The following is a 25,405-nucleotide window of genomic DNA, read 5'->3' on the forward strand; positions in this document are numbered from 1 at the left end:
TCTACAAGTAGTTTTGCCTAAAGCTGTTTTTAATGAGGGAAATGGAGAGAATATGCAGAGTACGGAATAAAATACTACTAAAAATGTTCTTCTGACAAAACACCTTTACATACTGAATTATACATTTTTCATACTCATCTTACTACCAAAAATGTTGCCAAGTGATTTGTATATTTTGTTCAACCTGAGTAGGGTCACCGTTCTCTAATGTACATGGCGGATGATACATAGATGTAACGACCTCTTTATGCTCCGTGATGGGCGCAAGGGACTGAACCTCATAAACAATTTGCAAATACACATCCCTTGTAAAGCCTCCACCATTGCCCTCCTGAGAGCATTTCAGAGGCAGGCGGGCCAGCCCTGCCCATAGAGCTGCCTGGGGAGCCTGCAGAGTGAGTCAGGCACTACTAAACTTGCTGACTGCTGAACTGTATCAGCTTGGGTGCCCATATTAGCACGGCCAAGGCTGAGATTTTAAAAGCCACCTTTCTCACCTGAAGTTCAAAGTTCAGTTAATTTTAGTTTCTTTGCTGACATAAACACAGAATTTGGCAGCAAACTGAATACGGGCCAAAAGTGTGTCCTCACAGACAGGTCTGGCCATACCCTGGGCTGCACCAGGTCCAGCACTGCCACTGGGAGAGGGGTGGGCTTCTCTGCTCTGCTCTGCACTATGTGGTCTGATGTCCAGCACCACCTCACCTCCAGAGTTGGGCAGCATCAAATACTCCAAATCATTTCACGCAATCATAGAACCCTAGAATCAAAAAGGTTGGAAAAGACCTCCAAGTCCAAATGTCCACCTGCCACCAACATCTCTCCACAGACACCTCCAGGGAGAGTGACTCAACCACCTCCCCAGGCAATCTCATTGATGCCTGTTTCATAATAGCAGTGTACGTGGGAGTAGATCTGTCTTGAATAGCCTAATTATTTCTAGTTCAGTTACAAGAACCAGAAAAGCTATACAGTTATCTAAGAGAAGTTGCATGTTTCTTCAAACACTGTCAAATGAATCTGACATGAGCCTCAAACACTGTGTTTGCAAACAAAGTCGCTGAAGGAAATCATGTTGGCGCTGTTAGACAGGAAATACAACACAGGTTGGAATAAGATGATGAATAACAAATAAGCAAAAAAAAAAATTATTACAGGGCATAACTAAGCCTTGTAATTTTCAGTATAAAGGTGAAGCAGATTTCAAAAGCATTTCAAAAAGACTGTGCAGGTAGAAAATCATATACACTTTGCAGAGGCAGAAAGAAGCTCAGATTAACTTAAAAAAGCAAGGAGACTGGAAGACTTCACAAAAAGCCAGAAGTGTAAGGATGGAATTCAACAGAAGTACAGTGTTAATCACAAGTTCAGAACTGCAACAGAAACAAAACTGTTATTTCACACCCATCTGAAGGTGTGAAAATCACAGAGTGAATGAAAGCAAAGACTCCAGTCTAGAATGTAAGGAGAAAAAAACATTGAGTAGAGAAGGAAAAAAAGCTGTAAAAATAGCATAGCTTCAAATACTGTAACAAGATAGACAGCCTGTGGTAGGAAAAATGCATGAGATTTATGAAATGTTAGAAATTTCTCAATGCACAACTCCAAATTTTAGGAGAAACTGCACCAAATGTAAGCCCCCTCTGCTTAGCAACTCATAGTGAAAGCCTGGGATAACATCATGATGACACAGTGAAATGCAGCAGGATTTTTGTTCAGAACAAGTAGAGTACCTCCTTTATGTAGGTCTGCAGGTCTGCTCCTGATACAGTAACAACAAGGGGATCATCATCTCAAATGCAGTTTAAAAACAAAAAAAACCCATACATCAAGCCCTGAGAAAACATTTCTGGGCATCTATGTTATAGAATCATAGAATTGCTCAGGTTGGAAAAGACCTTAAAGATCATCAAATCCAACCACAACCTAACCATATTATCCTAACAACCCTCTGCTAAATCACGGCCGTGAGCAAATGTCTGATATTTTTATTACTGAAGAAATTCATGTATTGCTAAAATCATTTATGAGACTATTAACTACAAGATATATATTTGTACACCAAAATGGCTTAATTCCCAAAGTCGAGGAGATTTCAATGGCAGCATATACCAAAGTATGAGAAAGGTTGTGGATGCTCTGTCCCTTGAGGTGTTCAAAGCCAGGTTGGATGGGGCCCTGGGCATCCTGGATTAGTACCAGATCTGGAGGTTGGTGGTCCTGACTGTGACCAATGGAGCTGGAACGTGGTGATCCCTCAGGTCCCTTCCAACCCAAGCCATTCTATGATTCCATGAAAGCATCTTCCAGGGCTCAGGATGCCAGAAGCATCATCACATCTGCAATATTCCCACAGCATGCTCATATGTATTTTGAATAATTACATGCTCAATTCCCTCTTTCTGTAATCGGGCTGTAATAATGATCTTCTGAGTATTTTAAGTTGCATATGACTCATGTCCTTAACTGATTATATTCTATGTTGCCATAGCAATCCAGTGTATTTTATTGGAAAATCCTGACACAAGCAAGAAAGAAAGAATCAAGCCATACTGCCAGAGACATTTTGACCCATCAGTAACAATTGCTAGTGCTGGGAGAGGAAGAAAAAGAAAACACAAAAACAAAACAAAACAAAAGCAGTTCTGTCCTTCCCACTCATTTCCCATCTCTGCATCCCTAACAACTCAATACTGACCTGAAGATGGCATGAGCATTTACTGAGATTGTGAGGTAGTAGATTCAAGATAAGTATTCTAGGAATTACTTTTAAGCTGAACTGAGTCAGAGAACCTAATCACTGTGAAAGCACACAAATAGCTGTGACAGCATGAGACAGAACAACAAGGGAACAGGAATGAAACAACTGAATCCAGAAGCCGTTAGATAATGACGTACAACCAACCCCTGGCAGCAAAGCAAAAAGAAGCACAGCACAGACTAAACCACAACCTTTTTAGCAGAAGAAATTGCTACTTACCAACTAGCATCTCAAAAAGGAAAACTCCCACAGACCACCAGTCACACTCCCGTCCATAATAACCATCACCCCCTTGTGATTTCAGAACTTCGGGGGATATGTAGTCGGGGGTTCCAACAGCCGTGTCACAGCGCACCATACCTGTCTGTGCAACAGCAACAATTCAAACAGCCCCGTTAAAACTGCTGCTCAGTCCTTACACAAAACTGCAGTTGGCCTATTAGTAGACCAGGGGAAAAAAAAACAAAACAAAAAACCAGGAAAATAATAACCCAAAATATTTGGTTTAAGATACATGTTTGAAAGCTCCAGGAATAACATGAACTGAAATGACAAATCCTGATAACCTGCTCCCCCCTTTGTCTACACCAAACCATTTCTCTTTGTAACAGCATTTCAACAATGGGCTCGTTCTGTTGCATCACCCTTGGTTTCAATATGAACAAGTATGAGCTGTATCAGATGGTTCCTTATCTCATTGAATTCATGGAAGAGCTTCTGAATAATTTCGATTATTAGGTCCTGCATAGCTCGCACATAATATGTTTGTGTAATTCAAACAAGTCACGGGTTCATTCTAATAGTCACACCTTAAGTTGAAAGTAAAAGCTGTTTTAAAAGAATAACAAGGCCTAAGAAAAATAAAGTGAAGTATTACTAGGTGATTTTTATTAATGTAATTATTCTTTTATTAATCATTTATTAATGGTGTTGTTATGTATCCTCTTTGCTTCACACTTTGCAGGAGCTAAATGATGTAGAAACATCATTAGATAGGCCAGCATGCTGCTTCCAGCTTAGAGCCTTGTTCCCTTTAATGTAATTCATTGCATTCATTCCAGAGAGACCAGATGGATGAATGAAATTAAATCCTGGATAAAACCAAAGAAGTACCAAAAATACACTCATCTTTGACTCAGCCACTCAGCCTAAAGTAACGTCCAGGTTACCTTCGAAAGTTCTCCATGCATTTTTCCATCACCTTTGGCTGAATATTAATACAGAATATTGGTAGGAAAAACTGGAATGAAAATTCATATTTAAGGAAATAAAAAGAATCATTCTGCTTTTGGAACTGCATTTACATGTAAAAATTAAGACAGCCAGTTACATTATCCTTTTCACATAGAATGTGGACAGAAACTTTTATTCATATATTGAAACAGAATCTTAACAAATCATGAACCAGTAGGCCAGAACTGAAGCTATGATTAAACACTGCACAGACTTTGAAAATCTCTTCCTTTTTCTGCTTATTTTCTTCTACAAGGAAGAAGAAGCTAAAGATGAAGCTGGAACGTAAGAGAAGCTTAACTTCTCAGCTACAGCAGTTGAAGTACTGTTTTCTATACAGTGAAGCAGACAAAACACATGGCTTGGTCATCCTGAACTAAAATAACGAGGCAGCTCTTTTTAGAGGAGCTAATGCATTGTTTGGACAAAGAGTACGACAGTTTCATTAGATGATACTACAGATGACATTAACACTTTAACACCAGTAAAGAAGCTAAACCCAGGCTCCAGAAATCTAAACTCAAGAACACTCAAATACAGCCCCGGCACATGACTAGAACAGTTAGCTGGTCGTTCTGCTAACAATAGCACTCAGTGAAGCACAACTACGACCTCTCAATGCTAGTGATGGGAGGACCTCCACAGAATCACAGAATGACCCGGGTTGGAAGGGACCTCAAGGATCACGTAGTTCCAACCACCTGCCTAGCAGGGCCACCAAACATACACATTTACTAGGCTCCACCAGCCTCCAACTGCAGTGCATGTCTGTGCCTTCCTTACCCAAATGCAACACTACTTCAAGAGAGAGCACTCTCAGTGCTTCTCTCAGTGAAGCCTGGCTGAAGCCACTCAAATACCTCCAGGTAAGAAACTTCATTAAATAGATGTCAGCAGAACAGTCCTGAAAGATTTCTCTGAAGACCACAGCTTCAGTCACGAGAACTCTGCACTCAGACCAGTCTCATCACCTTGACATCTAAGCACTTAATAACATTCCATTTCGCGCTCCTCTGTAATTAATACAGCAAAACAAGATCACCTTTTAATATTTCATACATGTTAATGTTTTATGAAGTCTTATGCAAACAAAGCAAAGTTTGTGCCAAAGAAAAGCCAGCCCTACCTGAGTCAGACAGCTGCTACACAGTGACAAGAAAGCTTGTCAATTATCTTACAGAGCTGAAGAATTCCAGGTAGTAATACTAAGTTTTCAGGCAAGATGTCAAAGGACAATGCAATGAAACAAAATATTTCTGAAGAAATCTGAAGGGTGCTGTTTTCTCTGGACAAAGTGTCAGTCCTGTCAGCCTCTGGTACCTGAATGGCACACTCAGTACAGCAGTTCCGATACCTTCTCTCAATAGTCTCAGGCTATTCTTTTGACTGAGACTTTTCTCATCACCTCAGATGATACCTGGGAAAACTGAACAACTACAAAAGAAAAAGCGTGTCAACAAGACAGTACGTATTTCACAGCTTAGGAAAATTTGGCTGTGGGGCTACTGTGTTTCCTAACATCTTACAGAAATGTAACTTTGCTGAAGGCAAAGCAGTTCTAGTTTCATCCTCTGGAAGACCTCGGGTACACCTGAATGACTCACTGTCTTGGAACAAGGCTAAGAATGAGGCTTTAATTCCCTCATTAATATCTTATCAGCAAACAAGAACTGGAGAGTGCTGGTGCAGACATGTCAGGATAGCACAGATCAGGTGTTAATGCTACTCTCAGGTTTGAGCATACCACTATCAACAACAAACTGAAGCAAGAAGGATTCAGCACAGTCCTGAAGGACCATCAAGGAGAGGCAGGCATCCTGCTGAGCAGAGGATCAGACCGGATGGCCTCCAGAGATCCCTCCAACCTCAACCATTCTGGGACTTAGAAAGTGAGTTCTAAGAAGAGGAACACGTTTAATCTCTCAGCTCAGCTATCTGTGGCAATGATCCCAAGTGGTAAACAGCTCCTCTTTTGGTCCTGTTTCTTTACAACAGATATCCTTTAAGTCTGTGCATTCCTGCAAGTTCAGTTAGCACAAGCCAAAGTTAAGCACAGACCTGAGAGCACCAAGCAGTTTTTGCCCTACAACACTTGCAGTAATCAGTCATGATTCTGTCTACTTTATTACATACAGCAAACATAGAGTCTGGTGAAACATGCACTCGGATTCTTTTTAATACCTACTAAATCATTGAGGCCAGCCCGAACCTTTACTCAATTACAGATATTCACCTTGTTGTGGATTAAAAAAACAACAACAAAACATCACAGCCAAGTTAAATAAATGGTCCAGTTCCTTTTATGTTGGAATACACCACTGAAAGACTAAACAATTTCTTTTCACATACTAAGGAGGAATTCTGCTGCAAGTGTCTGGGCTGGCTTGGACAACAACTTAAGAGAACACTCATTTCAATTCCCCAGCAAGTATTAACAAAGTCTGTCTTCCAAACTGTGCCTCCCACCAAACTGAAGCAGAGCTCTCCTCAGTCTCAAAAGCACAAGGAAGACATGCACAACTGCTAAAAGAACTCCAAGTCAGAAGAAAATAAATAAGTGTTGGGTAAGCATATATTTTCTAGAAATCATCTTGCCAACATCAATATTATGTTTACACAGCTGGGATGTGTTCATGTTTTGTAAGAAGAAGCATGAGATTTGGAGACAGTCCAGAGCCTCTCAACTTCTGAAGTTTCCTGTATAAAATATTTTTGCCATTCCACAGAGTCTGAGAAACATTTAGAACTTCAAATGTAGTCAATTAAAAACTAACTTCTTTGGCAGATCACCCATCTGTTGATGATGCCTCATGTAAACTGGAGTTTGCTATAGCAAGAGATACGCAAGCAATCTCACCTTCACAACATGATCAACAGCACTTGAATAACTTAGGATAACAATATCAGCACAACAGAGTTCTCAATAAACCGCTGCATATCAGCAGTGATATACTGACATTTGGAAGAAAAAAAGCAGACAGCATTTCTGGATACAGCTGAATAGATATTAACTTAACGCAAATGCAAATTAAATAGATTGCAGAGATTATACCAAGCACTGCCTAAATAACACAGAAAGAATCTAACACACTGAAGCAAACAAGCTTAAAAGGGATAAACAAAGAAACCTTCCAAAGGCCTGATAAATGATAACATACAATCATACACAGTTGATGAGAACCCGTTATAATTTCACAAGAAGAGCATGCAGTGTAAACTACATGATATTGTTTGTCATGGAAAACTTAAAGTGCAAATTACAAGGATAGTCTCCTACAGTAATAAAAGGTATTATATCTATTTAAAATACAGTAGTTATGCAGCCTCATTAGAAAATTGCATTTGGCTGCACATGATAAAATCTAGACAGTTAAAAATATGACATTTTGAGTAATAGCTAACAGAAATTCTAATCACTAGATCGCATACCCCTGCTGCCTTATTGTGACCTCATTTCAATGACCACTAGAGGATGCTATGAGAACAATGAGAAAAAAAATATAGACCGTATCTTGCCTAGAAAATAATATCACTTATAGAAAACTGACAGCTTATGAACTGTTCCAAGGGTGCTAATATTGTAATTAGAAGTTGCCTAATAAGCTTTTCAGACATTTGGCAAAGAAATGAACCCCAGAAATTCACAAACACATGCTTTCAAAAATGACAAAAACTAAATTTATTTCCCCCTTCCATGTGCCAATACAGTTTATTACCGACAATGGTAAACTATTTAAAGTACTCTTGTATTTAAAAATAGGAGACAAGGAACAGCTTTCCAACCAAGCGGACCATTTGATAAGTATTTCTTTGGGTATTGTAGCTCAAGAGAAAATAGAATGACAGTTTCATAGGTGATAAATTATTCAGTTGCATACTTACTTCATCCATTTTCATGCAAGTGCCAAAATCCGCCAGCTTCAGGTGCCCATGTTTATCTAATAGCATATTGTCAGGCTTCACATCTCTGTGTATCAAGCCCATGGAGTGAATTGCATCAAGAGCAAGAACAACTTCGGCTGTATAGAACTTAGCCCATTTCTCAGGCACATCATAATTGCTCATAAGGTTTACAAGATCTCCTCCTGGCATGTATTCCATTACCATATACAAGTATTTGTCATCTTGAAAGGCACAAAAAAGCTGCGAAATGAAAAAACAAAATAGGAAAAGGAGAAATTACTTTTCAGAGACAGTTAGAAGACATAACAAAGTACCTGAGGTTTCATTAAACTGAAGTGCACATAAAACTGAATTTTATTTGAAACTTCAAAAATCCTTACTTTCTTTTTAAAGGAAATGAAAAAGGCTTCCTGGCTACACCAGTAGCAGGACTATCTAAATTGCCGTGTTTCTTGACAGAAAAAATATCCCTACAACTGAAAATGCAGAATATTAAATCTGAGAAAGCAGGCATCTTGCATCAATCTTAACATAGCTCAATAGTGAATAGTAGTAAGAGTCAATTAGTCTATTTATGAATTTCATATACCATAAATTTATATACAACATCTTCATATATATTTACAAAAACCTGTGTTAATACTGACTTTGTCCTAAACTAACATGCATATTGGAATGAGAAAAGAATTAAACATGGTTACACAGTCTAAAGAACTGAACAATGAAATGACAGTTTGATAGATACTGGAGCTACTATGCTTCTTACAGGCATGACATTAAGTTTAGCTTCTTTAAAATGTATTTTAGGCTTTGAGTAGAGAAGTTTCAGAGAATTTCACTCAGCATTGAAATATGGGAGATTATTAAAGATGGGAAAATTATTACAGGGACCTTTGGAGCAAAATTTACTGTTCACTGGTGAAAGAAGACTTGTGTTATAAACACGTTACTGCATACATGTATATATAACATTGTATTCATTTTTGCAAATGAATAGTATACAAAACATATAACATAAATATCTATTTGATCATTGAAGTCTAAATTAAAATCCAAAATAGTCTCTGTATTCCCACATAAAGGTGTTTATTTAACACAGTGATAAATAGCCATCCTATGCCTTTACACAGCACTTTCAGTATTGGTCCTCAGGGATTTTATAAATTCAACACTATCTAGGGCTCTGCTCTCACCTCTTCTTTCACCTGAAAAAGAAGGAGCAGGGAAGCTGCACCATTTGTCCCAGTTTCTACCTCAGAACAGGACTGATACTTTCATAAACCATCTCCCTGGACCTAAGTACTTCTATATATCACACTGACACTTCACCACAGAAGGCACAACTGCAACTGTATTTTAATTCATTTGACATGGACAGCCTCATCGACTGCCTGATTCAGTGGGTGGCAACTCTGCCCATGGCAGGGGGATTGAATTAGATGATCTTTGCGGTCCCTTCCAACCCAAGCCATTCTGATTCTATGATTCTATCATCTTCTATATACACACACGTATTTATATCATGCCTGCTACACTCTCCCTTGAAAACTGTCATACATCTATTTTCAACTGCACGTTTAGTTTTACTGTAAATACTACAAATACCTCCACACATTTGTCAAAAAACTGCAGCAGTAAATTAATCTATTTTGTTACATATTTAGCACTAATCCTTCCCAAACAGATAATCCAAATTACAAACATGATAACAAATACCAGGAAATAGATACAAGCAGGGGTGTTTAGGAACAGTTGAGAAAGTCAACTCTCCATCAGCTGGGGGATGTTACTTCTGAACTGAGATGCAGCAACAGACCACTGAACAGAAGATGGTTTCAAGCAAAGCACTGATACAATCTCCTGTCTTCCAGGAGACCAGGAGTGTGCACTCCTCCATCTACAATATTTGCAGCTGAAAAGCCACTGACAACTTAAAGCATTCATAAGACTGAACTCTACTGGACAACTGACCATATCACCAGGAAAGACTGGAAATAAAGCTGACATTTGTTTCTACATTCATATACAGAATTCTTAGCTGGAAAGTTATCTTATCTCCCTGTTATTCTGAATAGAATCATAGAATCATTTGATTTGGAAGGGACCCTCAAAGGTCATCCAGTCCAACTCCCCTGCAATAAACAGGGACATCTACAGCTAGATCATGTTGCTCAGAGCCCCATCCAGCCTGACCTTGAATGTCTCCAAGGTCAGAGCATCCACCACCTCTCTGGGCAATTAGTGTCTGTGTTTCACCACCCTTATGTGGTTACTTTAGAATTCATTTGCAATTGCATTGTATGATATATTTGTAGTGACCATAATGCAAGTTAATCTACCTTCTAACATAACCAAATGCACAGAACTCATCGAAATTGCTGTAAATATACATCTTTAAAAAAAATTATTATCTGAATTTAAACCCATTACTTGTAAATTCAAGTCTAGGAGAGGTTTATGCTTTTATTACTATTATTATTTTACTGTTATGCATCTGCCTTACCTGAACCACCCAAGGACTATTGGCAAAGGCCATGATATCTCTTTCTTCCCAGAAGAAGGCTGAATCTGATCTCTTGATCATTTCAAATTTACTAAGCAGCTTCATTGCATAAACCTTCTGTGTCATTTTATGGCGAACCTGGTGGTTGGAAAGAAGCAACAAACTTTAAGATGTCTTACAAAAAAAAATACTAATAATGTGGTATGTTGGTACACATTTATCTGCTAACTACTTGCTGGGATGCAATGTCTTCACATCTTCATATATTCAACTTCCTACATATCAAGAACTTGAGATTTTCTAAACCTGAAAAGAAAAACCTGACAGCTGCTCCACAAAACGTGGTGGGGTGGGACATGGATGCCAAGGGAAGATACACCACAGCTCAGCCAACTGCTGCAGCTGCTGCTGTAACCCCAGAGTAGAGAGGCCACAGGAAGGATGTGACACAGGGCTGCAGACACTTTTGTAGGTAGATGTTTTACTGAAGGTAAACCAATGTATGACTCTATGTTCTTTGTCATTATGGCTATGACCACAAAAACAAGGGCTGTCTTCAGCAGCCTACTTACTCAAATTGAAACCAATAAAAAAATCTTCAGAATCAGAAACATACCACCTTCCCATGAGGAGCAGGTCTGCCCTTTGCATTTTCTGTGTGAATATACCAACTTCAAGTCACTCAATACCAGAAAACCAACACAATAGTTATATTTATAGTAGAAAATGTTTTTCTGTGCTCCGTTCAGAAGTTTCGTCATGCAAGAAGAAACGAAACTTAACTCTTTTGGAAAGTCTCATCTGAATATGGACATGAAATGGAATGTTAAAACACAGGCAGTAATGTTAATGAAACACTAAAGAAATACTACTTAGAGAGCAATTACTATTTTAACATTGTTGAGTGTTCGTGGCATAAATCAAGGTGAGGACCGCTCATCTATGAGGTGTCTGAGTTAGCAGAAAAAAAGAAACCAACTACATCTTAAGTTTTTGCGTATTTTCTACTTCTGAAAAATCAATTAACATTTTTAACATCAAAATCAAATGGGTAAGACCTGTTGCATTTTCAAACCCAATGTCTAGTGAGATAAATCGTATCCTCCAAACTGTTACTGAAGTACAATGTCTAAGTTTGTGTTGCATGAAATAACGTTCATTAGGCTCTTTTATCCTGCATAGATCCAAGCATTTCAATTCATTGTATCTGCAGTACAAAGCTTTGCAGAAGCACCTATGTGGTCTACCAACATGAGAGCAACAGCCTCCTGCTCCTGGGGAGCCGTAAACATTCATGCTGGTGCTTGAGTCAGCAGGATTGATTTGTACTAACAGAAGAAAAACTAAGATTAAAAAAAAAAACAACTCAGAAGGAGTGAAAACACGGATAGAAACAAGATTATCCATCAGGATTATCTGCTCCCAACCTACTGTCTCCAAACTTGGACCTTTTTCCTCTCAAGATACAGGTTAAGATTTTAAAATGTTACTCTTAGCACACTGTATAGTTTAACACTGGGCAGCGCCTTTTTATGTATAACTACATCAAAAAGCCTCCAAGCAAACCTCAAAACAGCAGCGCACTACCTACGTGCTCCAAGCACATTCACAACTTGCTAGTAAAGGTTCCTTGAAAGAAGGTTTTGAAAATGACCTCCCTGCCACTTTCTAATCCTGGACAAGTTTATTTACAAAGAAGTGGTAGTACACCACAAACTATGCTCCGTATCATAGGGCTTTTGTAATCCTGTTCAGAAATAGAGGAAACACAAAGACAAGCGACCTTAACAAATAATACTGTTTAATCACAAAAGCATCTTCTGTGAAACTGCACACGTGCCTCTAATGCATTTTAGTAGTTTATGGCTCCTAAACATTGTGCAGTCTTGCCTGGGTGTGGTTAGTAAAGCTGCCTTCATTTACAACAATAATTATCTCCAATTACACAGGGAAAAAAAAAATCTCCAAAATTCAGCACAGCCTGAAGAAAGCACGTGTGTATGAGGAACAAAAGAAACCAGCTGTATCTGTTCCCCTGCTCATTGCATACACCTTTGCAAGGAAGGACCATCAGGTTATTCTTCGGCTGAGTTGCTTCTTGAAAATTCCACCATGGGTTTATTCTGCACCTTGAGTTTGCCTGGCAGGTGAACACTCACCAGTGATAGGAATTATAGTATCACCAGCACAGTCCCTGAATGCGCTGGCCACTGGGTTCTTTCTCCTGAGCTATATTTGTACATACATGTATTGGCTCAAGTAGCAGATTATTCATGTATTAAACTGTCATGATGCTTTAGTTTCTTCCAAGCGGTTAAATAAACTGCCAAATTTAAACTGTAGCTCACCAGAGTAACTCTTAAAATAGGTAGGAAAATCCCTTCATGCCATCAGCATAAAGTAACACAGCCTTGTTTAACTTATGAAAATGCATTAAGAAATAAGAATTTCCTTCTGCCCTGCTTCACCTGGGACACACAAAACCGTATCAATCTAAGGCTTTCAGGTAACCAGTATGCAGGAAATGCATTCATAATTCCTACTGTATTCATATCGGATGATAATCTGTAGGCAAGGAACAAACAAAAAACCAACCATCAGATCACATACACAGTATTGACAATGGTACCATATTTTTATCATAGAAGAAAATGAAAATCTTAGGATGGAGCTGTGAAATGAACTCTCAGGCTCTGAAATAAGCCCGAATATCCTAAATAACCTATGAGAGCCATAAGAAGTTATGGATAAGGTATGAAGTTCACCTCCTGAAACACTTGCGGGTAGTAGACCATGACTGCTTTAATAGCACTACCACATCAGCAGCGGCTGGGGAACAAAACCTCACATACAAAGCATTTCCTGGAAAAAAACCAAAGCAGCACCTGGCTACATGTGCTATGACAGTCACTGGTTTCCAACGCCAAGAAATCCCACTGTATTCAGGCTGTCACCCAGCCCAGCTTTTACTACCCAAATAGAAGCTGCTGGCTGGCTTTCAGTTCCAACATACAACCATGTCAGTCTGCTGTCACTGCAGTGTTACAGAGCTGGGTAACAAGACCTGAACAAAGGAAACGATAAGAAGTTTCAGTTTCAAACCAAGCTGATTTTTCTTAAAGAAAAAGCAGAAGAGGCACTCGGGATGTACTTTCATTAATTAATGTTTCTGCACCAACCAGAAGCAATATATATAGCACCATAATTCAATTTTCATGTCTGCTCAAGACACCAAGGCCCTTTTATTCATGCCACTACGTAAGAGAAGTGATCTGGCTGCAGACAGGAAATTCTTAGCAAAGGGGAAGGCAAGCATAGAATTTAATGCTTCTGAGTTTTCAGAAATGCCATACTGGAGCTAAAAACCAGGGGGAAAAAAACAAGGAGGTCATAGCTGGGTATTCTACGCTGCATGTCAGCATGCTCATTCTTTTGTATTGTTGTGTTTAAGTATTACAAATATTTAATAAACAATTGTGCTACATAAATGTATCCACAATGGAACATGCCGACAACATGATATTCATGAATTTTACACACGTAGTCAAACATGTTTTATTTATGGTTCTTTCTCTGTTTGGCCCCCAGTGAAGCACATTTCTATTCTGATCACAGAATGCGTTGAAAAATATTTTGATTACTGCAAGTCTATCATCTGCAACTGTGGTGTTAACATTACAAATGGAGTAGAAATAGATATAGCTTAACTCAATAGCTTAAACTTGTATCATACCTTGTGAGGCAAAAAATCTAGGTATGTATGCTCTCATCACCAGCTAATATTAGTTCAGATCAACAGTGGTATTTATTAACCCATTGGTTTTTAGCTGTGAGACATTACAGCATCATTGTTTCTTCTTATACTTGTTACATTCCAGAAAGAGAATGTTCCCTAAAGCTGGCATAATATACAGAAGAGCTCTAGGAAAGAATAGAAATGTTGGTCCAGCATTACAAATTTTTAGCTGTTTTTTTCATTCTGGGGGGCCAACTTAAAGAGAACAGAATTAAAAGCAAACCACTCTGAGTTACTGTGGGTTTCAACATTCCATTGTAATGATTAACCAAATGAGAACCAAAGTTTGTCTTCAGATTACTCCAGGTACCTGGCTGCAGGACTCACGGCTGTGAACAATCACCTCTGCTTTAGGAGTTTACAAAGGTATGCGTCCAAACCAGAATCAATTAAGAATTTCTATTTAAAATTAAATGTTATCAAGAGAATTAAAGAAAACTAGTCAATAACGTGCAAAAAACAAAAACAAAAACAAAACTCCAAAAACAAACAAACAAAACCAAAGCCTATAAATATTCACAAATATATATAAAGAAAACAAAAAGAAAAACCTATCTTCTGTTATTAGTATTCCCCATTTCTCATTTCCCTTCCCAGTAGATGGAAGAGGAACTCCACTCTTTACAACATGATTTTTTCTCTGATTTCTGCTCAATCAAATGGTAAAGGAATACCTCCAAAGCTTCTCTAGCAGATGCTCTTCCCAGTAGACAGATGGTACATGTGGAAAAATATGATGAAAAAAAGTCTAATAATATAGTTTAAATCATAGAATCATAGAATTACCCAGGTTGGAAAAGACCTTGAAGATCATCAAGTCCAACCGCAGCCTAACCAGAACCCTAACTCTAAAAACCCTACACTAAATCATATCCCTGAGCACCACATCCAAACAGCTCTTAAACACAACCAGGGATGGTGATTCAACCACCTCCCTGGGGAGCCTATTCCAGTACCTAACTACCTTTTCTGTAAAGAAGTTCTTCCTGATATCCAATCTAAACTTGCCCTGGTGCAACTTGAGGCCATTTCCCCTTGTCCTGTCACTTGTCACTGGTGAGAACAGACCTGCCCCACTCTCACTGTAAGAACCTTTCAGGTACTGGAAGAGGGCGATAAGGTCTCCCCTCAGCCTCCTTTTCCCCAGACTAAACAGCCCCAGCTCTCTCAGCCTCTCCTCATAGGGCTGATTCTCCAAGCCCTTCACGAGCCTCGCTGCCCTTCTCAGGACCTGCTCCAGTACCTCCATGTCTTTCCTGTGCTGTGCTGAGGTGCCCAAAATTGAGCACAGTACTCGAGGTGAGGCCTCACCAATGCCGAGTACAGGGGCAGGATGACTTCCCTAGTCCTGCTCACCACAGGAATGAAATGAAACATTTGATAATTGCTGTAAAGACAGAGAGGCCTAAGAGCAGACTGCTTTGCTACAAAGCTCCCTGCAGCCATTTTTTCTCAAGTACACAGGGTTCTGCTGACAGTTTTGTTTTCCTTTTTAATCTCTTGCCAGCAAAGATATAAAAGCAATACACCCATTAATTCTTTAAAGTCTTCGTTGAAAACATCATCTCTGGAAATATCCCTCTTTATCTCCCCTGAATTCTTCTGGATAGAAACAAAGCGCAGCTGACCCAGGAAGAAACTGAGAAGAGGGAAACACATTCCCATGTTACCACACTTGGATGAAGATGGCATAGAAACCAAAATACATTTACAAAACCTCCGAACCAAATTTGTTAACTGCCACATATGAATCAAATCTAAACTTGCATTCATCCACGAGGCACAGAAATAGTGTTAGGCTAACCACAGCCTCCCTTACTCCAATTTCCATTTTACCTTGAGAAAGGTTTTACCATTTTACATTGCATTAAATGGTAACCAGGGATCCACTGCTTAACTCACCTAATACACCAAGTCTCTTGTAACTACATTCTCATATGGTGATGCTTGTGACAAAAACAAACAAACAAATAAATGAATAAAGCTGTTTGGAACTACCTGTTCCATTTTGCTGGAAGTACGATAAACTATTTTCCAAGTCCTTTCCATCCAACTGATCATGTTTTTAACTTACAGGTATTGCTTACTGTGCACAGAAATGACCTCAGGACACAACAAAAAAGATACTGACTTTAACTTTCTCTGTAAGAATGCATTTTTAGATCTATAGCGTGCAAGAGTTGAAAAGGGTTTTACTACAGCCACAAATCAATCAGTAAATCATCACTTTCTTACCAGCTGCACTTCTCCAAAAGCTCCTCTTCCAATCACCTTAACTACATCATAGTCTTCAGCTTTCATTTGTAAAGCGCGTATTTTTTCCACAATCTTCTCATCTGAAACAAAAGAAATAAAAGGTGTGATAATGCACATATTTACAAAATATTTTCTGTAATATTTGCCATCTAGAGTAAAAAAGGCATTTTTATCTACATGTTTATAGCCTTCCTAGTAACCTGTGAAATCTATAGTCACCTTTAAAAATGTTCCTTTCAATATCATTTGGCAAACAATAAACTGTAACAACTGAAATATCATTCAGAATTTGCTAGTTCTCATTCTACACCTCCTATAATCAGGAACAGCTTCCAGAAGGACCCTGGTAATGACAAGAACCAGAGATACCATGAACTTGAGATACATGAACAGAGATACAATGGACTTGATGATCTTCAAGGTCTTTTCCAACCTGGGAAATTCTATGATTCTATGAATATTCAGACATTCATTCATTGACATTCACTGTGCTGTCACAATCAATTGACACTCCATTAGCAATGATGAGTGAAGCATCAGCTGCATTCGTAAGCACTGTAGGTGCAAACTGCTCCCACACAGCTGGAGAGTTCAACAGCAAGAAGAACGCAACTCAAGAACCTTGGTGTTCAACTCCAGGCTATATCATGCAAGGATTTCAGCATGTTAGTGAATGCATTCCTGACTAAACACATTTAAAAAAATCCATTCTTATTGCAAGGACAAACAATAATGGAAGCAATGAATGGAATCCACAATACTGGAGGTAATCTATCTTGGTGTGCCAAGTCTTGACACTCCCCCACACATATTTATAGGAAGAACATAAGGGAAGGGAAGTTGGCTTGATCAAAACCCCCACCAGCAGAGAACATTAAACTGTACGAAGAGCTGTGGATGCTTACATTCAGAGAGGAGTAGATGCATATGTTTTGAGATTCCTGTTTAGGGTCAATGACTATGGAATTTGATCCTAAGAAAGGAATTAAAAGGGACTTTAGACTTAATGGGGGAAAAAGGCATGAGAGAGACAATTAATTCTGTATGACTTTTAGATGACACTGTCAGTGGGAAGTTAATGATAATGAATATCTAGTAAATAGCTTAACCATTTCTACATACTCTTGAAGGGCATCCTGGCAGGATACAAGCAATCCAAGAGATTCCTGACTACCAAGATTTATTTTAATCCAAACAAGCAACTAATCCAGCTGGGGAGACAATTATGTTGCTCACGAACAATGAAGAATTGGTGAGGGATGACAAAAATCAGTGTCAGCCTTGGCTGAAGCAAGGGTGAATTGGTAGAATTTAAGATCCTGAGAAAACTGAGGAGGGCAAGCAGCAGACCCTGGGCTTCAGGAGAACAGACTACAGTTTGTTCAGGGGGTATACAGGCAGGATCCTGTGGGAAGTTGCTGTGGAGGGTAGAAGAGTGGGTTGATCTTTGATGATGACGTGTTCAGAGCATAAGAACAGTCTGTTCTAGTTAGCTAGAAATCAAGCAGGCATGGCAGAGAGCCAGACTGGCTGAATGGGTAACCCCTGCCTCAACTCAAGCACAAAAAGCAAAGGTTTGAAATGCACAAACAGGACTAGGCTACCCAGTGTCCAGCAGGAATGTCCCAGGCATGCAAGGGCAGGACTGGGGAAGAAAAGATGGAGTTGAAACTAACTAGTTATGAAGGGAAATGAGCTTTTATGCAGTAATAAAACAAAGAATGAGGCAAACGAGGGCCCACTGCTCTCAACAGCATAGTGAATTTAATGGTACAGGTCACAGAGATCAAGGTAACCACGTCTCTCTTGCTTCTTACTTTATTGACCTGGCTTGTAGGCCACCCAGCTCCCTGAAGCATGTGGGGCAGCAAAGCAAGGAGCAAACTTGGCTGTGGGACGAGACAGGATACATTTGAGAGTGCTGAAGGAGCCAATCAACACTGTCAGCCAGCTGCTTGCCTTCTCTGAAAGGTCACTGTAACTGGGGGAGACTCCTAATGACTGGGTAAAGGTCAAGCATCATGTCTGTCTTGAAATCAGAATAACAAGAGTAACCCAGAAAACTACAGGCTGGAATCTCTGTCTAACCTCATTCCCCCAAGAGAATGGAGCAAATCCTTTGGGTAGTCACTTCCAAGAGCACGATGGATAAGAAAGAACAGGAATGGCCAAGATGGAACTACTAAGAATTAAACCATATTTGATCAGTATGATTGCTTTCCATCATAAGAAGGAAGAGCAGTACATATTTCCTTTTCTTGTGGCATGGCTTTCAACACAGCATCTCAATGAACCTTTGTAGCCAAACTGGGGTGACATGGGAATGCATGGAGAAATTACAAGATGAGTGGGAATTCAACAGAGGTCAGTGGTTCACAGAGCCAACTGGCTGCAAGTTGCAAAAGGCACAACTTCAGGATTGATATCAATCACTGTTTTTACTAATGGCCCAGAAGATATTACCAGTTTCCTCTTTGCACATTCACTGATGGTAGGGAGCACTTGAAATATGGGAGGACAGGCCTGCTCTTAAGAGGGAACTGGAAGGGCTGAAACCACACAAAGATCAACAAAGCCAAATTCAAGGCCTTGCATCTGGGATAGAACACCACACAGTAGTATGTGCTCAAAGCTACCAACCAGAAAATACCTTAAGAAAGAGGACCTGAGAGCTCTAATGAACAACAAGATGAACACATAAACAAGCATTAAACCTTTGCACTGACTGCTTCCCAGGCTGTTTCAGTAAACACACAGCCAGTAGGTCAAGGGATGTGATTCTTCACCTGTTTGTGAAGAGCAGGCATAACAGGGCAGAGAAAATAAATAATAATACTTAAAAACTTCAGAATAATCAGGAAAAGAATCTGTCTGTAGAGCTGTAAGGACAAGGACAATTAAAAATCTTAGAACTTGAGAAATGTGCTACATTTTGTGTACCAATGAGACCGTGAAGAAATCCAGACTGTGAACAGGAAAAGAAGCTGAGAGAATGTTTTCTACAGCGGATCATGAAAGCTTAGACAGGAAGTATAGGACAGCAACAGTGGTCCTCTCGTACCAAGTTTATTTCCTTCATAATGTGAACAAATTTTGCAATTCATGAAGAAAAGACGGTGCTCAGAAGCTTACTTAAATACAAATCAGAAGCCTTGGCACATGGTAAGGAGAATCAATGCAAATTTACAGGAAGCAGCAGGAGAGCCGTATCAGCATATTTCAAGTCGAAGAGAATGTGCTGTTCTCTGGTATCTTTGAACACAGAACATCACATCTCATGAGGGAAAGAAATCACGTGAATTTATTTTCAGATGTTTCTAGTGATTACTCGAGTGTATTGAGATGTGTGAAATGAAATGGCACAGATTTAAATACATAAGGGCAGGGTGCAGTCCTACATAGCTCCGTTATTGGTCAGACAACTCAGAGGAAATTGTACTCAAAATATAATGCAAACATCATCATGAACAATTCTACAGTCCCAGAGGAACTCTTGAAATATCAGACATTGCAGCTAAGCATGCATTATGTATATGAAATATACATAATGTAAGTATATATGATGTATGTATGTGTAAACATAGGAGATGCCAACAAGGAATTATTACTTTTTCGCTGCTGTGAAATGTCAAAGATAGACAAATGCTACTTAGTCCACTAAGATTTAATAATCTTAAAAAATAAAAATAAAAAAAAACATTAATAACAAAAATCTACAGGTACAATTGTAGGGTAGTTACATAGGTGGACTTTCTATTTTCTTATAAAGTTTAACAGATAGGGAACAAATAAAGCATGGAACTGACTAACTTGAACAAAAAAAAAAGACTGCAAGAAGGGGAGTTCAGAGAAATCCTGAAGTAATGTCATATTTGTAGCACGCTGAATCATGATTTTGTTCATGTATGACATAGCGTGATCTAATTCAAGGTATGGGAGCCCTTTTGCTATACTTTTGCTATTGAATTTTCAGGTTACGTGAAGCTTGTTTAAGCACACAGATACCAGAGAGTGTATCTTATACTTCCATGAATTTGCAACAATAGAAACCCAGCAGAAGAAAAATACCGAGTTAAAATAGAGACACTAAGATGGACTGACTGCCCAGCCTCGGAATATAACTGAATTCTATAAAGCCTTGTGATATTTGAGAAGAAATTCCTAAAATATGAAAATATCACCACCTATTGTTCAGGTTTCGTTTTTAACAAAGGAAGGGCCAAGAAATGCTAGATAACAAAAGTGACGGCTTTTGATTTACTGCTTTAAAATGGCACTATAACCTTTAAACAAATGAAGCTTCACTTTCTGAAAGGGCAGAGTGCCTGGATCAGTCACTGACAGCTGGCTGCAAGAATGCAGCTGAAGGTTACTAGTGAAAACAGAATCAGTACTGAACTAGAAGCAGAAATACAGGGGTGGCAGGGCAAGCTTTCCCTACCTTAAAAATAAATAAACATATACATATATATATGTATATATGTGTGTGTATATATCTATATATCTATATTATATCCAGGTATAACAAGTATCTTATATAAAAAGTTCTAGAGGAATAAGAATGCAATGGAGTGAAATTTGACTTTGATCTGTAAGAATAGATCAGTCAGTGCTGTGAAGTATATTAAGTCAGTAGTTGCTGCCCTGGGGAAAATCCTGTCTGGGAGTTCAACTGAAGCACAGCCAGGAAAAGCTTCAATCTCACAGCCTCCCAAAGACAACCAAAAAACACAACAGAAAAACTGAGGTGGCTATGCATTAAAAAAAGGTGTGTGGGGAAGGCAAGGTGCTGGAGCAACACTATAAATTAGGACTCATGGCTTCAGAGAGGCAAACACCTCCTCCCCCAGAGAAAAGAAAGGGAGACACAAGATCTCATCTTCTAAAGACAATGAGCATGATATACAGATACACAGAAAGAGACAGCAGCAGTCATCTCACCAGCAAAGGAGATACCTCTAAACTAATGAATCCTTGATAATAGAACTGAATTGCTTTGCTTTGTTTATATTGAATACTCAGCTGGAAAAGTGGTTAATACTGCTGATATACATATTTCACAGCCCAAAGGAGGGCAACAAAAATGATGAAAGGGAAGAAACACCTCTCCCTTAAAAACAGGCTGAGACACCTGGGGTTGTTCAGCCTGAAAAAAGAAGACACTGTGGAGATCTTATGGCAGCCCTTCAAGACATAAAGGGAAAACACAAGAAACATGGATAAAGACTTTTTACCAAGGCCTATAGTGATAATACAAAAGGTAAGGGTAAAAAAGGTAAGGTAACTGTCTAACTAGATTAGACATAAGGAAGAAATCTTTATGATAAGGGTGGTAACACCAAAATAGGTCCAGAGAACTTGTAGATGCCCCCATCAGTGGTAGCGTTCAAAATCAGTGTGGACATGGCACATTAGTGGAAGCTGCCCTGGTGGATTAGATGATCTTTAAAGGTCCCACTCTATGATTCTATATAACTTGTTCGCATAACCAAGATATTACCTTAAATTTTGTGGATCTACTTCATACTCTGCTTGGGAAAAGCTGAGTATTTGATACCTCTCCCATCATTACGCTTAACAAAATGACAGCATTAAAAATGAAAATGAAGCAAAACATGCTCTGATGGCTGCAATGACCTGTCAAGGATTGGCCTTAAGAAGCCAAAAGAAAATAAAAGGGGAAATTAGCTAATTAACTCAAAGTAAGATCTAAATTTCTAAGATCTCTCTTGGTGTGGAACATTCCATATGTATCACTGGCAGGAAGTATGGAACACAGAAAATTACAGCCATCAAAGGCAGTAATACCATGATGTGTTTTTGTTGGTAACCATGTAGTACACTCATGTGATATTACAATGTAAGGGAAGGAACTAGAAGCGTTAATTTTGCAACAGATTCATCTTAATGAATACAACTAAGCAAGCAGTGTTTACTTGGAGTGGAAAATAGTAACAGCAGCTTTCCAGGAAGTCTCTTCAGGTGTTTAGCTCCTGCACAAGTGACATGTCTGTAGCAGATGTTCCTTCTAATTGTAAAGATGCTTACTGCCATCACAGCTTGAAAGTTCACCATTCTCCCATATATTAGCAAGTCACTGAGATGATTGAGGTTTTCAACTTTTGAGCAATGCTGGATAATACACAGGAAGTCAGTGATCAGTTTACGTAGCCAAGGCTTCTGGACTGTATCGGGCCTGCTGATGGAGTCATTCCCTGTGTAACTTGGTCTTCCTTGAAACAGTTTTCATTCATCTCTGTTCTTGACAGTAGATTATCAATGACTAAATATTTTTGGTTGGTGCTTAACACAGTCGCTTAATTACTTCAATTTTCCACCTTCTGAAACTTAAAGCAGCTAATGGGCTATGTAGTACCTGAATGGGAGACAACCTGAAAAAGGTAGAAGCCACTAAGACATGATTCGACACTTGACAAATCTCAGATGGCAGAAAAAGGGACTTGGAGGAATGTGTTCAATCTCTTGCCATAGAGAAGATGCCAGAAGAAGAAAAGATCGAGAAAGATTTACTATATCAAAACTGTGCTGGATAACTCAAGCTTTGTTTCTAAAATTAGCAAGCCAAGTTTTACTCTCAGAGGACTGTGAGATTCCTCTCATTGTTTTAGCAATTAGATACTACACTGTCCTTTCCTGTCCCATGAAAACTGAGGGAAAAAAACAAACAAACAAATAAAAAAAGCACATACAAGACTTCAACCAGAATCCTAACAGTAAACTAAAGTAATTTACAAGGTTGAAAAGGGCCGGTAGTACTTATGTGCCTCATGTGATAAGTATGTGCCCTACTCTGGTTCCATATCTTCAAGAAAGTGGTAAGAAATCAGAGTAATATGGGAAAGCAGGTGACAAAAAAATTCCTTGTGTACTGGGCATGTGAAGAGGTTTCTTAGGTAAAGTGGTCACAAAACAGCGTATACAATACATGCAATTAATAAATGTTAACTTTGTTAAAAGAGCTAATAGTTTCATCTTGAAACTATGAGTTGAGATGAATATTAATTAATGTCTCAGCTGATATGTAAATTATATCATTTCTACATTAATATAATCAATTAATAAAACATTAAACCGACTAGTAATGACTTGCAGTAGGTGTGAGTTAGGGTGTTTCCTAATCCCTGGCAATAAGCAATAAGCGCCCTTCACAAAGAATGAGTTATTGTGGAAGACTTTTAGTTGGCATTTTCCACAGTTTTTCTTCATGCAGCATGGATTAAAACACTTATAACTAAGTTCTGAACTCACAAAATGGCCATGGTACCCTCCTGCATTGCTCAGGACACATTTCTGCCTGGAGAAGAGATGCAAACTCCCAGAACAGACCAATCACCAGAGGCCTGTCAGAATCTTTTTGACACAAATGCTCATCTACAGTTTTACTACAGCTCTTCAGATGCTCAGAAAAATCCAAAGAGACAAGAACTCTTTGTTCCACAACCTAACACAGTGCCAACTTACTGTTCCATAAATTAATGTAATTTCCAGCTCCTCTACCAAGCCCACAATAGCAAGAAGCTTCAGAAAGCGCATGTATACTCTTCCACTGATAATGGCTACTCTTAGTCATTTCCAAAAAGACGTAAGGTATGGGTTCAACTTAAGACCACATAAAATGACAATGATAGTAAGAACCTGTTTCTGTTTTGTTGTTTGTTTTTTTTTTTCCTGCACCTGAACCCTTTGTGCTGGCACAAACAGTGGAAGGATGAATGAAGACCAGAAACTGGTCTCTTCTTCTTTTGCCAAACTAGTTTTAACAAAAATGAACCAACATACCAACCAACCCTCCATTAATTCTGATCAGCTCCCCAGTCTGGTTCAAACAAACCACACACACCTGAAAGGACTCTGAACCGAACTGCTGGTTTCTGACTCTTTCAGTTGCTGTGGCAACGTATTACCAGCTTCAAGATTCTACACAATTCTCACTTCAGAAATACTTCTTTTCAAAAAGTACATTACAGATGGCATGCAGTGCTACTATTTATTCACTCACAGGCAGTACTGAAGTAGAAGTTATACAGCTAAATATTAAAGAAATGAACAGCTTCACAATGTGTGAACCAAAGTACTTTACTGTTATATTAGGTTGGATGTTAGCGGGAAGTTCTTCACTAGGAGAGTGGTTAGGCCCTGGAACAGGCTGCCCAGGGAGGCTGTGGATGCCCCGTCCTTGGAGGTGTTCAAGGCCAGGTTGGACGGGGCCCTGGGCAACCTGATCTAGTTGAAGTCTGGTGGCCCTGCCAGGCAGAGGGGTTTGAACTTCATGATCCTTGAGGTCCCTTCCAACCCAAGTCATTGTGTGATTCTGTGATTCTGATTCTGTGATATATGCTTTTCTTTTTCCCCCTCCCCCAGGTACAATAGGTAAGGATACCTCTTAAAACTCACAGTAAACTGCTGCAGCTTTAAAGGATTAATCTATCTGCAATGGTCAGATTTTACTGAACCAAAGATGATTTTTGTGTTCCTGCCACAGCTCATAGTTAGTAGTATTGAACACAGCAATGGGAGAGAAGCTATAGTAGGAGAAGGAGCAGCAGGCATCAGAAAGGGAAGGTAGACAGCAGGAATACTCAGGGGTTGCAGGAAAAAAAAACAAGTTTTAACTGTTTTCCCACATTATCTTGTCTGAATACTTCACAAGTACTGATCTTCTAGTTAGAAAATGTTTCTAATTTTCTCCTACTGCAAAAATAGTATACTAATATGCAGGCAGATCTGAACAGTCCATAGAAGTTTATGTAATTTATTTCATTTTCGTATTTTCTGCCAATTGGTCTTTTCCTTTCACATTACACTTAGAATCATAGAATTACTCAGGTTGGAAAAGACCTCAAAGACCATCAAGTCCAATCGCAGCCTAACCATAGTACCCTAACCCTAACAACCCTCTGTTAAATCATATCCCTGAGCACCACATCCAAAT

The 25,405-nt window shown here is 39.1% G+C and overlaps 1 protein-coding gene across 5 annotated transcripts in view; it reads right to left on the reverse strand.

Moving 5' to 3' along the window:
* Positions 1–25,405, reverse strand: part of ROCK2 (Rho associated coiled-coil containing protein kinase 2) — a 90,050-nt gene that overhangs the window by 25,747 nt on the left and 38,898 nt on the right. For all 5 annotated transcript variants that reach the window (XM_015859413.1, XM_015859412.2, XM_015859416.2 and 2 more), the window contains exons 3-6: positions 16,432–16,532; positions 10,401–10,538; positions 7,877–8,137; positions 2,981–3,125 (exon numbers count right to left, since the gene is read on the reverse strand). In XM_015859413.1, the coding sequence (XP_015714899.1) occupies positions 2,981–3,125; positions 7,877–8,137; positions 10,401–10,538; positions 16,432–16,532 (645 nt within the window). The remainder of the gene's footprint in view (positions 1–2,980; positions 3,126–7,876; positions 8,138–10,400; positions 10,539–16,431; positions 16,533–25,405) is intronic.

This window comes from Coturnix japonica, chromosome 3 (assembly GCF_001577835.2).
Source record: "Coturnix japonica isolate 7356 chromosome 3, Coturnix japonica 2.1, whole genome shotgun sequence".
NCBI lineage: Eukaryota > Metazoa > Chordata > Aves > Galliformes > Phasianidae > Coturnix > Coturnix japonica.